This window comes from Lichenostomus cassidix, chromosome 5 (assembly GCF_008360975.1).
Source record: "Lichenostomus cassidix isolate B80296 chromosome 5, HeHo_3.0, whole genome shotgun sequence".
In the NCBI taxonomy this organism is placed as follows: domain Eukaryota; kingdom Metazoa; phylum Chordata; class Aves; order Passeriformes; family Meliphagidae; genus Lichenostomus; species Lichenostomus cassidix.
In genome coordinates, this window is record NC_139486.1 from 37,058,698 (window position 1) to 37,074,708 (window position 16,011).

General features: G+C 41.8%; 1 protein-coding gene across 6 annotated transcripts in view; it reads left to right on the forward strand.

Moving 5' to 3' along the window:
• Positions 1–16,011, forward strand: part of RPAP1 (RNA polymerase II associated protein 1) — a 48,232-nt gene that overhangs the window by 9,129 nt on the left and 23,092 nt on the right. For 3 of the 6 annotated variants that reach the window (XM_085062390.1, XM_085062385.1, XM_085062389.1), the window contains exons 2-9: positions 3,364–3,603; positions 4,512–4,660; positions 5,194–5,286; positions 6,602–6,782; positions 8,847–9,023; positions 11,626–11,804; positions 15,258–15,401; positions 15,818–15,916. In XM_085062390.1, the coding sequence (XP_084918516.1) occupies positions 3,414–3,603; positions 4,512–4,660; positions 5,194–5,286; positions 6,602–6,782; positions 8,847–9,023; positions 11,626–11,804; positions 15,258–15,401; positions 15,818–15,916 (1,212 nt within the window). In that variant the 5' untranslated portion in view covers positions 3,364–3,413. Of the gene's footprint in view, positions 1–11; positions 1,708–3,363; positions 3,604–4,511; positions 4,661–5,193; positions 5,287–6,601; positions 6,783–8,846; positions 9,024–11,625; positions 11,818–15,257; positions 15,402–15,817; positions 15,917–16,011 lie in introns of those variants that run through there. The other 3 variants (XM_085062387.1, XM_085062388.1, XM_085062391.1) reach the window with 3 other exon arrangements.

Below are 16,011 nucleotides of genomic sequence, written 5' to 3' on the forward strand. Positions count from 1 at the left end.
GCTTTTCATTTTATTTTGTGCTATGCTGGTGCCTGTTTATTGCAGAGACTCTCGAGGCAAGCTGGGGACAGCAGCGTTTCTGGTGGCAAGGTGCTGTGTGCGTGCGCACGGTGTGCCCGACAGGCAGAATCACAGCCACTGCGTTGTGTGACCAGCAGGAGATGTGGAGCCTCTTTGAGGAGAATTTCTTGCAGCTGTTGACTCTTGTGGCTGTTTTGTTGTTTTTTTTTTCTGGGAGGAGTGTCTTTCCAGGTGTCTGCCATCTCTGTAGCAACTAAAAGTGTCAAGAAGATTGTTGGCCATTACAGCATTGTGTAAAAAAAAGCATTTTTGTGACAGAGCAGAGAATGCACATCGCCATTTTGCAAAGGAGCCAATAACCCTGAATGAGGCTTTCATTGCCTATTAATCTCAAATGGGGAAATTGTACCTTTCCGCTGGCTGCTGGGCTGCTCAGGAGAAATTGATTTAACTCTCTGCTTCTCCTTTTAAATTCTTACCACAATTAACAAGGTCTGAAGAAGGACGTTAATTTAAGGCACTAATTGTGACAGCAGGACCTTCTATTCCACTTTGGCCCAAATCTGATAGCTTTATCAAAATAATGCAAAATTGTAGACTTGAGAATGGGTGAAAACACCATCCCAAAGTTTCACAAATGACAATAGCAGTCAGAGATGATTTTTTTGCTTCAGTATCTGCATCTTTTCTCTTTCCACTGTGTCTAGTTTGTAGATGTTACTGTGATGTAAAAGTCCCCCTTTGCATGTTAGGCTCTGCTGCTCTGGAAGAAAAATGCACTGTAAATGCAGATGACCCAGAAAAAATGAAACAGCCTAACAGAATTGGATTATATCAAGTAAGACAATAGAGAGACCACATAGCAGTCATTATGTTGAGCAGTGCAAGAGTGCTCATGATCCTTGGACAGCATTTCTGATCCCTTACATGTGTTCACAGGACAGTATCTCAGTGTGTTGCTTATACTGGCTGGCTGGTGGTCCCTCTGGGCAAACCGGTGGTGGATGGTGAGCTTTTAAGTAGCCAGTTGCAAGATTGGAGGTGAGCAGAGTGCAGGATGCTGGGGTTAGTGCTGATCCTCAGGAGTTGGTTAGTTGTCCTGCATGTTTTCTCTGAGGTTTGGTGGATAGGAGTGACGACTGCTGACAGCCAAGGGAGTGTTGCTAATGTGCTTCGATGGCTTCCATGGGACATGGAGAAATGTACCATTAGAAAGCAAAGTGTTTTCCCCACATTAATTCTGTCTGCAAGTCCCACGTGTATTGAAGCAAAGCCTTTGAGGAAAAGGTTCCTGGAGGAACATCCAACCTCATTAGAAAGCAGCTGCTTCGTTGTCTTCTTGTGCTGACGGTTTTGCAGAGAAATGAAGGCAGTTTCAAAACCTGCTGTGTCTCTTGATTAAGTGTTTTACTAGGGAGAGACTTGGACAAGTTGATGTAGAGCTGTGTGTGGAGGAGGCTTCTTGCAGAAAGATTAGCAGCACACTTTGCTTCCAACTGTGTGTTTAGTGCCTGTTAATGCTGGCCTCCTCCTCTTTTGGGCTTTGAAGGCTGTGATGGAAGGGCATGGACCACATGGCTTGGGATGCGTGTTCTGCTCATGGACATGAAAGAGGCACCTAGCAAGTGAAGTCTGGCTGTGGGAGCCCCGTTGTGGCAGCAAGCTCCATAAATAAACAGCAAGTAGGTGTGTGCTTATGCTAGGAGTACACAAAAAAATAGAAGGAGCTGTCTGTGGAGGCTGCAGTTTTTGCTGTGCAGCTGGGAGGGGAGAGGGCTAAAAGGGAGCATTTCTGCATTCTGAGCATCAGTCAGAGCTGCAGTGAGATCCCTCCCAGGCGTTTCTGTGTTAGGCCCTTCCCTGAGAGTAGCCAGGCACCACAGCAGGGTGCTCCCCTCCCTTGCTGCCCTGAAGTGGCCTTTGATTGATGGTTTTACACCAACACCTTACATAAAACCAGAAACCAAATGTAAAAGCTCCTGGCCCCCTTTTCTCTCTTAGAACCAAGAACATCTCACTTAACCAACCTTGGTCAGGGCTGAGATCCCTGAAACAGTGTCAATATTCCAAGTGTAGGTAATAAATTCTGCAGGCAGTATCTCATGTGTCTGTGAGCATCTTTCCCACAAAGTTTCTCCCCACATATTTAACAATCAAGTATGGTAATGGTATAAGGGAAAGCAGTGTGTTCAGGGCAGTGGCTGTGCCTGCACAATGGTTGAACTTGGTTTTTGTCTGAGATTTGCTTCCAGGCTTTGCATTTTCTCATGTGTTCTGCCTATCCATATGGCAGATAACTGTAGTTTTAAAAATCCATGTCTGCTTTCCTTTCCAATTTCACAATAAATCGTGCCTGAGTTCTGCTGGGCTTTTAAAAAAGGAAGGGATCAAATATGTCCAAACTATTTCAACATACCAAGGGTGGGAGGGTGCCAAGTCTGCAGAGTTAGTGGTGATTGGTGATTGAAATCAGTGTGAAAAGTGTTTGCAGACAGTTTACTTGGTGCCTGTGAGAAATGGATTGGTGGTCCCAGGCTCTGGGAATCAGAGGTGGGGAGTAATAGTCACAAATACTTTCCTACCTGGTAGATGGGAGGTGGAACAGTTGCATGCCTGGTGAGTTGTCATGTGCAGAGAGGCGAAAGTGAGTACAAATGTCACCCTTGTCTTTCAACCCCAAACTGTCCTGGTCAGCAAATGGCGGTGCTTGGAGATAGCATGGCTTCTGCCAATTAGAGGCCAGTGAAAGAGATTGAAAGCTGGAGGTAGATATCAGAAGAAGGACTTTTTTCACCTGGGAGATTTGAGTGAGGAGGAGAGCAAACCGAGTTAGTAATTGGTTGTTCAAATGTGTGTGGACAGGGTCTTGCATCTTGCCAGGGATGTTAATGCTGCATCTGGAGAAGGTGGTGTGCTGGAGAGGAGAGGTTTATGTGATACTGTGCCTCAGATTTTCAGGTGGCATTGATAATTGAGCAAGTCAAATCTGTTGTCTTGACAAGATGTTGCTCTGACTTTGCATATCGAAGGCCATGTTGTTGGCATTGTGGTGGTGGTGCTCTTTTTGGCTGGGTTTTTGTTGGCTGGGTCACTCACTTCCTAGCTGGCTGGTAGACCACATCTAGGCTTGTCTGGTGGTCTTCTGTTCAGTGATGGAGAACAAGGGAAACAGTTCAATTGGGACTTTGGTTGAACTAGTTGTGTCGTTGGGTGATCCTGAAGTAGGCGATCTGTAGTATGTACACAAACCCAAGAGTGGGATAAAAATGAGTAGTTTTCCCATGCTGTGCCCATCCTATCTCCAGGAAATCCAGTTCTGTTACCAGTTTTCCATGTGTTCAGGTTCTATGTGAAAATCACGTGTGGCTGGGCTGCAAGAGCAGGAAGGCAGGATGTTGTCGAGACCAAAGCCTGGGGAGTCTGAGGCAGACCTACTGCGCTTCCAAAACCAGTTCCTGGCAGCCAGAGCTTCACCTGCAGTGAAGATTGTGAAGAAAGCAGACAAGAGGAAAGGGAAGGAAGGGAGCACAGATGCTGAGACACCCCCACTACAGGACAGCAAAGATGTAGTCATGTTGGATGGTAAATTTGTTTGTTTCTTTGAATTCCTAAGATTCTCTGTGCCTTTCAGTGTTTCTCACTGCTTGCCTTTCACCTCCCTCTCAATCCAATGTTGTTTTTCCATTGCATTTGTATCCTTCACGCAGTGTTGTTTGTTCCTTAGTCTTGTTAAATTGGCTGGTCCAATGTTACTAGCATCCACTAGAACCACCTTTGTTGCCTTAGTCTACATTTATTAGCTGTCTGTGGTACCTTGCCAGCAAGAGGTGTTTTCTGTAATTTGTACTGTTTGGACACTCATTGCTTTTTTTGCCATCTATCCAGACCCTGTTCTGAGTGTCTTTGAGATTTACGTCTCCTAGCAGTTGTAGTTTTCAGCCAGCAGATCTGGCTTGCTTGGTTTTCTCCATCACTAGTAGCTGTAACACTTTTGTCATGTGCTTCATAATCTCAGAAGTTCAAGATGGTTTTTTAGAAGCAACAATATAAATCTTGCAGTACTTAGTTCCAGGCTGTTTATAGCAGGTGGAAAGAAGGCTTTGAATTGTTCGTGATCATACAAATCCCTTACTTTTAATGGCTGGCAGTGGAAATGTGCTTTTTTATGCCTCAACACAACCTGCAAGAACAATATTTGTTTCAGTACAACCTTGCTTCTTCCCTTAATACTTGCAGTCAGATCTCAGTATCCTTTCCCGCTTATGGAGCTCTTTGGAAAGACCTTATGCCAGCACATAAATAATAAAATCTTCAAGCATGTTTCTCTCCACTACACACTGCAAGTTAGTGAAAGGGGACTCTTAATTGTCTTATTGCTTCCTCATCTTTATTTCTCATCAGAGAAATAAAAGGTGCTGTTAGGAGGCCTTGGTCTGGTTATATATCAGTAACTTAACTTTTTTTTTATTTCTTACTGCTTCCCCCCTCAGGTTTTCCTGATACACTCCCTGCTCTAACACCAGCTCCTCCAAAAAAGTCCAAGATTAAAGATGCTCGTGTCCACTTTGAGGATGAAGATCCACAGGAAAGACTAGAGAGTCATGATCGACACATTACAGCAGTCTTGAGCAAAATTATTGTATGTCTGTTTTTTGTGTGACGAGCTAGTGTTTGTTTTTTTGAATGCTGTGAACTAAGCAGGGATAAAGGCTTCTGTTGCTGTTTTTTATTTCTATGGTGTAATGAAGCAGCACTGTAGATCAGTGTCCTGGAGCACCTTGAAGGAAAAAAGCTCTTTGGGTGTATTTTTGCTGTCAGTTAAATACAGATTCAGCTCTCCAGCCCCAACTGCCTACAGGTTACACTGCTTGCATGCAGGCATGTGCTGTAGTGTGGATTTGGGTGAGTTTCTGGACTCTAAGGGAGATACTCTCATTGCTTTGCACTGGCCTAGGTTTTCCTTTATCTGATTCTTTGAGTGATATGTGGAGTTGGCAGCCCAGTCTTTTGGAAAATAGCCTGACTTTGTCTCTAAATAAGCACAAGGGATTCTGAGACTGATGACGAATGTGAGCTGCAGAGCTGAGAGATTTTGAATCTGCTCTCGGCTAAATGATACAAACATGTCTGGCTGTTGCAATGGTTTTACAGGGTTTGAATTTTTTTCTTCAGGAACGAGACACAAGTGCAGTAACAGTGACCATGCCAGTGCCCACAGGAGACCCATTTCCAAGGACATTTCACCGCTCTGAGATAAAAAGTGAGGTAAGATTAGGACCACATGTTTTATGCTACCTTCATTAACAAACTTTCTCCCAGTAAAGCCTAATGCTTGGTAGGGCTTGGTAGGGCTCGAAATAACTGATTTGGTGTGCCGGAGTTTATGAACTAGCTCAGCATAACTCTGGCATTGCCATCTGAGTGTAGGAGAGAGTTCTTCTACCAAGCTGCCATCAAATGGGTACTCCATACCCTGTCGTTAAATAACATTGGAATCCTCTTGGTTTAGCCTCCTTCAGCTAACTTCAGTAAGGTGGATCAAATCTGCAGTGCTGTAATAGAATTGATCCTGTTCTGCTTGTTTTTTCTGAGGAGCAATCTCTGTTAATTTGTCCACCATCTTCTTATTGAAGTTGCACCTGATTTATCCTGGCATAACATTTGAATGCAGTTGCTCAGGTTATCTTTAGCAGCTTTTTTGATTTTGACATAATTTTTTTCTGAGGCTGTAAAGCTGGAAGCCATGGTTGCTATCAGTTGTTGCTGTAGTAGCAAGGACTGCTAGCTGAGTGGGAGTCAGATGCTGGGAATTGATGTGTGACTGACAGCTGTGGTTGCTTTGAGGAGGTAGCTTATTTTGAAGGAGAGTTTTTTTGAAAGGCAAGAGTAATACTTTCTAAACTACCAGTTTTGTTTATCTGTTGCAGAAGTGCACACAGCTGCTACCAAATGTTCAGACTGTCTTTTAAATTTCTTCTCTGGACTGGAAACATGCAAGAGATTGTTTGCTTAGTCTGCTTTGGATTTGCTATGCATCCTGTGCAAGGCTGTTCAGAGCCATGCCCTTCCATCACCTAGGCAAGAAACACAGTAATTTAGCCAGGATTATTTTAGCACCACTTGCCCACTTCTTACTGTGTAAATCTCTGCTGCTCTCTAATCACCTGATAAGAAGCCTGTCCAAGCATGTGGTGAGCACAGTGAAGTACAGCCCCATTTACACTCAGAAATCCAATGTATTCAGCTATGCAGAGCTTCCAAACAGCATGGAAGCTGGATCTTTTGTGTTTGGTGTCATTTTAGGTGTATTTTCCTTGCTTGAATTCACTTATAATTAATCATCTTCCTTCACTAGGTGCCAAAAACATAGATATTTTTGTCTCTCTGATGTAGCAGTAAACTATGTTAAAAAACACGCATGCACAGAAAAGGGCTGGTGAATGCCAGCTGCCTCCCTGTATCATGTCCCAAAGTCTGATCTGAGGGTGTCTTTAGGATCAGATCTATACATTCGTTAGTGGCGGGTGTGCAGGGTGTTCCTCTGGAGAGGAAAGTGGATATATGGCTTCTCTGTTTGCAGGTGCAGCTGGGATCTGGAAGAAAAAGCATCTTTGCACAGAAGATGGCAGCGAAAAGGACTGCTGAAAAGGCAGCGATGGCTCCCTCTGCTGCAGAGTGCGTGCAAGTAAGATCAGCTGCTCCGGATGCCTTGGATCCTGAGGGATCTGTGGGAGAGGAGCCTCTCCCCAGCAGCAGGGGTGGTAAGTGGAGAAGATTCTTCTTATCCAACCGACTGTATTTACATACCCTTAGTAACCAATAACATCAGCGCACCATAATTTTAAATTAGGATAGCATTGTTGTCCTCAGTTTAGGAATCTCAAGGTCACTGGGAATGTCTGTATGGTGGCAATGATTTGAAATGGGCTGAGATGCTAACTAAAAATTCTAGAGAGAAAATTCTGAGATGCATTCTAAAAATGGGGTTAGCTTTCTCACTGATTTTCTTTTTGCTTCACACAGGGCCAAATAGATTTATTTGTCAAGGTTCTTGCCCTCCTTTTCCTTTCTGTTTTTTATATGTAAAGTTTTTCTTGTTTTATCACTGATTTCCACAATTTTAGGAAGAGGGTGGTTCTTGTGTTGAAAGCATTTGAGACCACTGTGATGTGGGTTCTCACTCCTACTTAAATGTTTGAAAGCTCAATTTTCCGTCACCAGATCTGCTGCCATGCAACTGTGGCTTTGCTCCGTAAGGAATGCTGTGAGGCAGTGCTGATGAGTCAGTGCCACCTCCAGCAGTTACTTGTCTGACAGCAACGTGACAAGGAAAGATGAAGCCAATTCAACTGTTACCAGCAACTCCAGGCTTTTTTTTTTAAAATTGTGTGGTCTTGGGCAGTCTGGTTTGCTTAGGGCCACCAAGTGTCCGGGTTTTACCCTGACACCCTTTTTTTCACATTGAAATAGAGGCTAAATGTCATTTGCAGATTATCACCATTTGGCTAAAGTTTGTGTCAGCCCTGCCCTGCCAGATGTGCTGTGCTGTATGTGCACAAATCCACCATCCAGGTCACCATACTGTGCTTTTGTACATCCTGTTACAACTGGACATGTGTAATTCTGTCTGAGAAATCTCAAGGGGAAATAGAGCAGCCTTGTAGCTGTGATCCTCTTGAACATGAATGCTTCTAAAATGTAGTAGCACAACAGAGAGATTACAAAATGGCTTGGCCTCTTCAGCCAGATTGTTGTGACAGGATCACTGGAAGCAAGGGAAGAGGGGGATTAATTTCTTCTGGTAACAACATGTTTGTCCCTGGTAACCCTTAGTTTAGTTGCTGGTGGTTGGAAGCTTACTGAACCTTTTGCCAGGTCACTCTGTCTTCTCATCTCTTTCTGCTCTATATGCAAAACAACTACTGTGGAAATGACATCAAATCTTCCTGATGTTATGATGAGTGTCATTGCTGCTGTTTGACTAGGGATTTGATGCTTTCAGGGCTGGCTGGTTTAGGGGCATAGGGATCTTCCAAGTCAATATATGGAGCATAAGAATAAAACATAAGGAGCAAAGCCGCAAAGTCAGGTCCTTGTAGAGCGGGTTACAGGATAGCTGGAGGGTCTCACAGTGACCAAAGGAGCATGTTACCTGGTGCTATTGTTAAATGAAATGAACATTTAAAATGGATTTAGATCAGATGATAAAGGGGACTTAATTTTGTTCAGGGTAGGAAAAATGTCCCTTGCTGTAACTTCTAATATGTTTAACCCTTAAAGGTGAGTACAGGAGATTGCTAGAAGCAAACATGCCTGTGTTAAGAATTGGTCCTGTATCACTCTGGAAGCTGTTTTACTTAATAATTTTAATTTGTCTCACTCAGCAGATATTTACTAGACCGTGGTTCAGCTGATATACAAATATGGGTTCAGGCATTCTTAGGCAGAGAAAGAATCTAGTATTCGCTAGCTTGGAAGAATGCTCTGATGCATCAGTTGTGAATTATTCTCCAGGTTACCTTTTCTTGCTGTTGATTTGCATGAAAGAAACATAATTCCTTTCCCCTGCCATCCCTCCTCAGGCTCCCAAAGAAACAAGCTGAAAATTATGTCAACATGTTTGTTGTGACATGGGATGAAAGTGCAAATGTTTTAATTTTGTTTGAAGCTAAACTAAACTTCTTTACTCCTATTCTAACTTTACTACCAAGGTAAAAATAAAAATAAAAGGAGAACTTATGCAAGCCTGTTAATGACAGAATTGAGACTTATTCATGATGCTGTAGACACAGATCACTAACTGCTTTCCCTGCTGCTTTTTATAGATAAAGATGGTGACTTTTTGACCTCTCAGCGTCCTTGTCTCATAACGGGAGAGGGCCTTGGAAGCCAAAAGAGTGAGCAGGAAGCTCAAGCTATTCACAGAGAGAACTTGGAGAAGCTGCAGTCCATGTCTGAGGAAGAGATCCTGCAGGAGCAGGCGAGGCTTCTGGCTCAGTTGGGTATGTGCTTCCCAGGGTCAGTTCTAGAGATGAGCAATTTATTGAATGTATAGATGTCCTGAAGTCTTAGCAAATTCACAGGTCAATGACAGGAACTTGGAATTTCTGCTTGTTCCACATGTGGATAATCTTGCTTCCATGTCATTTCAGTAGCTTGTGAGTAAGAACTAAGTATGAAGAAACTAAAGAGTGTTTATTTCTCAGTGAGGGTTGCTTTGGTTGAGTCTCTCTCATTGCCCCTCTGCTGTGGGTAAAGATTATCTGTGCACTTCATTGCTTTGCGCTCCAAATACATGATTGCACATACGTGTTTGAGATCCTAAAATGTAATTCTCTTAAGCTGATAAGAAAGCAGTGTCATAGCAACGCTGAGGTGAGAGAGTCCTTGATCTTCCTCTCCAAAATACCTAAAACTCGGGCCAGAACTGTCAGTACCTGGAACATATGGGCATGTGGGAGATTTAAATTCAAACCTATGCTTGGCGGAGCAGAAAAACTTACAACTAGCCTTGATTTTTTGAAAAAGTGTTTTAATTACCGGGGTGTTGGGTGCAGCCATTCTGGCAGGGGTCTGGTCTCTGGTTTGGAGCTGTGTCCACGGTGGTGCTCTGGTAATGCCTGTCACTGGCAGTTGATGACAACGTGGAGGAGAACACTGATATAAGTATGTTTGATAAGACTTTGAGTGATCCGGGGTTCTGCAACACATATTGGCATTGGTTTGATGAATTTATATGCTCAGGAAGAGCAGATGTACAGATGTAGGTGGCAGACAAGGCTTTTTCAAATTCTCCTGATTTCAGGTCCTCTAGCATGAAATTTAGGTGTGAGCTAAATTGTAGATGCAGAAGTCCTTTGTGGGTTCAGCTTAAAAATCATATTAATGAACTTGACTTGATTGCAAGCAGCATGGGTATAACTGGAATGGTGTCAGAGAAACTATGCAAAATAATTGCAGACAGATTGTTTAGGTACATCCTTCATTCAGGTACCTGAGTATTTTATTTGGCATCACTGCTTATAACAATGGTATGTGTATGAAAAACAGCCTGTTCGCACACTTGCTTCTGGTGACTGATTTGTGATCTTTGCTTCTTGTCCCCACCACTCTGTCCTTTGGGATGTTAGTGAAGTATGTACTTCAGGAGTTTAAAAAGGATTGAGTGTCTTTTAAGTATTTTTAACAATATTTTCTGAATCAATGTATTTTTATATGCCTCGTAGGTTAAAACTATAGATATTTTAGTCTTTTGAGGCCTTAAGGAAACTGGGAGAAATTTTGGGCAGTGTCTAATTGTTGGTACTGTTCTGTTTTTGTTCATGGAGACTATGGACAGAAGTAGGCTTTGTTTCTGACATACTGTGCACAGATTGACATGATCAGTGACTTTTTTGTTACTGTGTGAAATTATTAAATAATGAATACAGTCTTTCCTTGCTGTGTACAGTGAAGTGTGAGTAAAGTGAGATGTCTGCTTGCATTCAGAAAAAATATGAATATTTGAATGAAACTGGGCTGAATTACTGTCCTTCACCAAGGAAAGTTTAAGCTGCCTCATTGAGATCATTGAGAGTGTGCAGCAATCACAAGTGTGGGATAGATTTCAGAGTCATTTTTGAGATGACTTATCTCAGGTATAGAGCATTTCTCAACTGCTTGTCCTTTGTCCTCCAGAGAATAAATAACCATTGTAGGTGTTATGTTCTTCTTCTTTATATATCTCTGACACTGCTTACTGGAGTATTTCTGTACCTTGTTGAGGCACAATGTACAATGTCATAATGTTCACCTCTGATATAAGCATGCCAACACCATCTTCTAGGTGAAGAGTATTCAGAAACAGTGCACTCCATCCAAAATGACGTGGGATGTCTGTAGCAGGTCTGAAAATAAGATTATAATCTTAGAGCCATATGAATATAATGCATCCTTCAAAACACATCTACTTCCCAAATACTTCTCTTCAAAGGATGAAGAGAATGGCTATGTGGCTATGTCTGTTTTCTGGGTGTTGTCAGACCATAATTGGATTGGGGAGTCAGTTCAGAACAAAGGTCTCCTTGTAACATAATATCTGAAATATGACTTGCAGTTCTCATGCTATTCAGTAAAGAGCAGGTAGTTCTTTTTGTGGTGTCTGTTCTGTGTATTTTCCTGGTGTTCAGATTGATGCCACTGAATGGTCCACAGGCAGGGTAGGCAAACTGTCAGGCCTCAGTCCCTCCTGTAAATCACAGATCAGAATTCTCTCTATGATTAATAGTCTTGTTTTGGATGTGTTGTTTGAGTCGCAGTGCAGGGAAGGGAAGCAATTATCTTTATTTGTAGGCTGAGAAAATAGAATTTTTGTGGTTGCTTTACCCTGAAAGACATTTGTCGTGTCTTTCTCTGGTGTGTCCTCACCAGTCAGTTGCACCCAGTTAATGTGCCTAGGAGGTCATAAAGCAGTGAAGTGCCTCAGTTTGAAGAGAAGTGACAGTTGGTACAGAGGAAGAGGACATGTGGAAAAGACTGAAACATAAATAGCAGGAGCTATAGGCATATGAGGTATTTTGAGACTTTCTGTCACATCTCTGTCTGTCTCTTTGTCAATACTTGCAGATCCAAGTTTAGTTGCTTTCTTGAAATCACAACGTGGTAACAATGAAGGCCAGAAAAAGGAATTAAAAATGGAACAGAACAGACCGGAGGAGTTTGTGGAATCTCTGCCTGTGGCTCAGCATGGTGTAAGATCGTCTCTTTCCATGCAAGAATCAGCTCTGGAAGAATCTGTAAAGAAGGTAGAAATCACAGGTAAGAAACAAAGTGCATATGGTTAAATTTCAGAACAGAAATGTAAGATTTGTATGGTGTTTGCATCAATCCACATTGGATTGTTGTGCTACTTTGTAGTGATCCAAATCTGAATTTTACCATGATATTTAAAAAATACATATTTTGCGTTCAAGAAAGAACATCTCTAGATGGGTTCCACAGATTAGAAAGTTGATACACTATGCAATGGAAGTGAGCTGTTCATTGGGAAGTCTTGCTTTGTTTTTGAAATTTATCCTGAGGCCTCCAAAGGGAAAATGTGTGTTAAACTAGGCATCATTGCTCTTCTGTTCAGTCGTGTGAACAGGTAAACAGAAGAGTGTATGAGTGAGATTTTGTTGGTGCTGGAATAATTTCTTTTAACTGGTACTGATTGGGACAAGAGGATGTTGGGTAGTTAAGGGTTAATAATTTGTTCACAGGATAGCACAGAGGTGACCATCAGTCTCACTTCAGGGATACTGAATATAGAGCATGTATGTCTTAGCATGACACTGCTCCTGGTGGCCCCAGCTTGTGTCTTGTATCTCAGAAGCCACAGAGTGGTTTTCACAGGATGGACTTATTTTCTCTGGATGGATGCAGAAGTATTAAGGTGTAGAATGTTCTGCTTTTTGTGGAGTGCTACAGAGCTGTGGCAGAAGCCTTTAATGCTCAGTACATATCTGTATGAGGAGAAAGCTGCTTTATTGCCAGCAGCTAGAGCAACCCCATACATTCTCATAGAAGAGAAAGGAAGAGTTTTCCCTTTAGGCTTCTGCTTTTATTGTTGCTTTTCTCACTGCATTTTTTCTTTAGCAATTTCTTTTTTTCTCTTGTGATTTTTAGGCTCCCATTGGCATTTCCCCCACACTTTTGTTTGTAACATACTTCTCCCCCAATTTTGAGTAAATTTTTGGCTCTCACTGTTTCTTGATTCTCTCTTCTAATGCATCCTTTGTGTTCCAGTGTAACCCACTGACAGATTAAAGGAGTCTCTGATTCATCTTGGGATTTCAGCTTGATGTTGCAAGAGATAGCAAGCATTTACCATTTTTTTGATGAGAGGGATTAATCTGTCAGTGCATATGTGTGTACATGTGCAGGAGAAGTAAAGCTCAGCCTCTTTTTGAGCAAAACACTTCACTGAACAGTCCTTTTGCAGTTTCTCTACAAGTTTTACTTTTCCTCAAATCCATCTAAATCAAAAGGACTATTTTTAGTTCTTTTTAGTCCCAGGACAACTGAGTGCACAAGTAGCACCAGGTTAAGTGACATCTTTTGCTCTCCTGGGAGCAATAGAAGCACGTGATTCAGCCTGTAATGGTAATAGTAATACTCTTGGGAATAGCTCAGTGTTTAGAACATTGTGTGCTGACATATTTTTCTTCCTATAGAAGAGCACAAGAAAAAAGAGTTTTTTCAAGGTGTTTGAAACAACAAAGAAAGGGTGAACTGAAACACAGTTAAAAAACCAAGGGAGGCCATTTCAGTACCTGACTTTATGCCTGCAGCCCATCGTGGTCAACAGGAGATGTGAAAACAGGTTTGACAGTAGCACCAATTGTAAAGATTTCAGCATCTGTTTATACTCAGAAGTAAACTCATTATGAATAGCCCAGCAGAAATAGTCACGCTGAATTTCTGGTGATGACACAAAGCAATAGGATTGCTCAAAAGTCAAAACTGCCTCTCTAATGAGATAAAAGGCTACTGCAGTTAGAAACAAGATGGTGAAGCCTTATCCAGCAACTTGTAACCTTACCAAATGGAAAAGTAAATTCTGCCACTGAGAGAAAAGGGGAAGCAAGGCAGAAAGTGAAGAGGTTGGGTGGTAGCCTTTAATGTAACCCAAGTCTGAAAAAGTTCAGTGCAAATGTTGCATTCACACTGCCAGCTTGTGCTCCTGTAAAGGGATTTCTCAGTAACAGTCTGATGATGCCTTGAAATATATATCCATCTTGTTGACAAGATCATCATACTAAGGGCTGGTAGTAACATGCATAATCTTATTCATAGAATGATTAGCTCAACCATATCAATTTAGTGATTAATAGAGAAAACATTTTGTTAAATTACAAATGTCAATATATTTTGTTTTTCTGCTGATTTTATTTCCTCTCATGTTGCATCTACCACCCACAAACATTCCACTTTCGTACATTTCAGATGCTTTTTCCTTCTCTTAGATTAAAATGCATGCTGAGCCTTTGGCTGAAATTCTGTGAAACAGCTTTCTGGCTGAGCAAGATAACTCTGTGCTTGGTTCCTTGCCTGATTCAATACCACATTGATCACAAGGGTGAAGCTTCATCCTCGAGAGCTTGAGTGCCCTTCTTGAAAGTTTATCTGCTAATTGGAGGAAAGTAAAAGGTTAGGTTTCAGGATAGTTATCAGCAGGAAAAGATCTGATGAAGGAAGAACATCTCAGTGGGACTCATTGTTCCTTGCAAGAGAGGACCAGAGTACTAGGATTAATAGCTGCAATGCAGATGAGCTCTGGGCTGCTCCAGCAGGAGTGATGCTAAGGCTTTTCACACCCTTGGACTGCCTATTATGGCCCTTACATGTGCTTTCTTTTGAGATAGCTAAGACGTCTTAGCTCATCTCTTCTCGTTCTGGTTTGGGGTAGTATCCTAGTAGCAAAGCCTGACCTTTCCTAGTTGTATCTCTCTGCTCTCTTCACTTGTGAGATTCTTCCACATCTGTCTCTTTCCTAGGGCAACTGTTGTGATGTCAGGCACAAATGTCTTGTTTCTCAAATTCTTGTCATCACAGCTCTTTATAAAGTTAAATTAGTAATTTCTTCCTTTAGTACTTGCACCTTTGAAATCCTTGTTCAACTGTCCAGTTTACCTACCGAGCTGTCTCTGGAAAGCTGTAAAAATTTCCAGCTGTTTTGATCTTTTTTTCCTAAGCTGATCTCCTCAAGACTTTAGGGGAGGGATACTGAAGAGCAGCATCACAAATGCAACCAAAGCACAAATATTGTGCTGCCTTCAGTGTATCTAGGCTGAAATCATACTGGCTTCTGATAATTTGCTTGGACTCTCTGCATTAATACTTTCCAGTAATTTCATTTCCTCACTAACACTCTCTTCCTTGGATGATATTAGTTTGCTTTCTCAAAAGTAGGGCTGATATTATTTTTTCTGTACTGGTTCTGATAATTTTGCATTACTCGTGTCCTGACTTCTGTTCAGCTTCTCCTAAATTAGCCTTGTCTGTGAATTTCATTACAGTGCTGTTTACTTCCTCTTTTTGCTCTCATGAAAGATGAAAATAGCTTCAAACCTTTGAAGTTTATGCATCAGACAACAGCCAGTTTGAAAATCGTTTTCTTTTTATTTTACATAATCTTATATTTGATGCAGTCTTTAAGCTGAGTAGCTTGGCAAAGAAGGAATAGTATTTCCTTCATCCCTGCCTTGGAAGGTAAGAGTGACATTTCTTTCTTCCCACACAAAGATGATGATCTGCCTGTGAAGCCCAGGAAGGAGTGGATTCACATGGACAATGTAGAGTTTGAGAAGCTGGAATGGATGAAAGATTTGCCCTCACCTCGGCAGAAGAAAACCAAAAAGGTTTGAAAGCAGAAACTGATACTTTGCATGTTTGTGTCTGGATCATGCTTCTCAGCAGTAACAGTTTTGAAGGCTTCAAAAGCAAGTCCTCTGGCTATTTAGTCTGTAGGATTTCATCAGGTTGAAAGATTCCCCATTTTCTTTCACAGGATGGGATGATAAATGATCAGTTCAGTCTGTAGCACTCAAGAGAGCTAGGAAGTGAGAGTCTAGCCATTGTAATCTGGGATGAAACAGGTGTAAAACTGAGAAAAAAAGGAAAGATAGGAGTACTTTTTTTTTTAAGAATTTGAGGCCTGAGGAGTTTTTGAAGTGCCACCTTCCAGCAGGTGATGTAAAAAAGTGTTATTTTAAGAGATGAATGGAGCGGACAGCAATAGAAATAATAGTTTTCTCTCTCTACCCTTTTGCTGTAGGGAATGCAAGCTCGATTCAGTTTAAAAGGAGAATTGATTCCTGCAGATGCTGATTTGCCAACACACCTAGGCTTGCACCACCATGGAGAAGAGGCAGAGGTAGGTGGGTGTAATATAGTAGAAAAGATACACACATTTCTGGCTTTTGTGTTTGGTTTGGTAGATTCCTTTGTGTCAAGATTTTTTGTGACAAA